This window comes from Pteropus vampyrus, unplaced genomic scaffold, assembly GCF_000151845.1.
Source record: "Pteropus vampyrus isolate Shadow unplaced genomic scaffold, Pvam_2.0 Scaffold640, whole genome shotgun sequence".
Taxonomy (NCBI): domain Eukaryota; kingdom Metazoa; phylum Chordata; class Mammalia; order Chiroptera; family Pteropodidae; genus Pteropus; species Pteropus vampyrus.
The window spans coordinates 3,154-3,907 of record NW_011889421.1 but is presented as its reverse complement, the minus strand read 5'-3'; the positions used below and the strand labels follow the sequence as shown (position 1 = coordinate 3,907).

The 754-nt window shown below is 30.8% G+C and overlaps 1 protein-coding gene across 1 annotated transcript in view; it reads left to right on the top strand.

Moving 5' to 3' along the window:
• The window catches only part of C4BPA (complement component 4 binding protein alpha), a gene marked incomplete at its 3' end in the record, with an annotated part of 21,560 nt that extends 21,398 nt beyond the window's left edge, over positions 1–162 (top strand). The window contains exon 9 of the mRNA XM_023525889.1: positions 82–162. Within this exon, the coding sequence (XP_023381657.1) occupies positions 82–162 (81 nt within the window). The remainder of the gene's footprint in view (positions 1–81) is intronic.
• Between the last annotated feature and the right edge of the window lie 592 nt (positions 163–754).

The following is a 754-nucleotide window of genomic DNA, read 5'->3' as shown; positions in this document are numbered from 1 at the left end:
ATGTTAAATATGGAAAGTTAGTCTCTGGATTTGGACCCATCTATAATTTCAAAGACTCCATTGTATTTGACTGCAATAAAGGTTTTATCCTCAAAGGCAGCAACATAATCCATTGTGAAGCTGACAATACCTGGAATCCTCCTCCTCCCATTTGTGAGCTCAGTAAGTATGAACCATAAAGGAACTTCAATGTTTGGCATCTAAAGATACCCAGAAATGTTGGTAAGGGCATATTCATATGCTGAAGCCCATTTGAATCACAGCAAAAATTTAAATTTAGATAAATAATTTTATTTATTTTTTTTTCTTGTTGGTAAAAAGACTGATTATAGTACACTGTGCAGTATCAATATAACATCACAAAAGACCACCACATACCATCGTGCAGGTTGTACTCCAACCCTACGAGGAGACATTAACATTGTAGACATTGTGGATTAAACGTATTTATTTCAACAATTTTCTTGCAATCAATAGAAAATTTTGTCCTGACAAAATCATTATATTATGATAATTGTTTTGAAAGATAAATAAGAAAGTGTCCTGAGAAAAAATGCCTTTTTCTAACTTGCACAACAGTATTATATGGGCTAACTATGATTATGACATTCTGAAATTATAAACTCATGTGGATCATTAAAAATAACATTAATAGTAATAACTATTAATGTTATTATGAAGTTGTTATTATGATAACTTGTCACTAAGCTAGATATATAACAAGAATTTACTCAATGAATCCTCCTCAAAATTG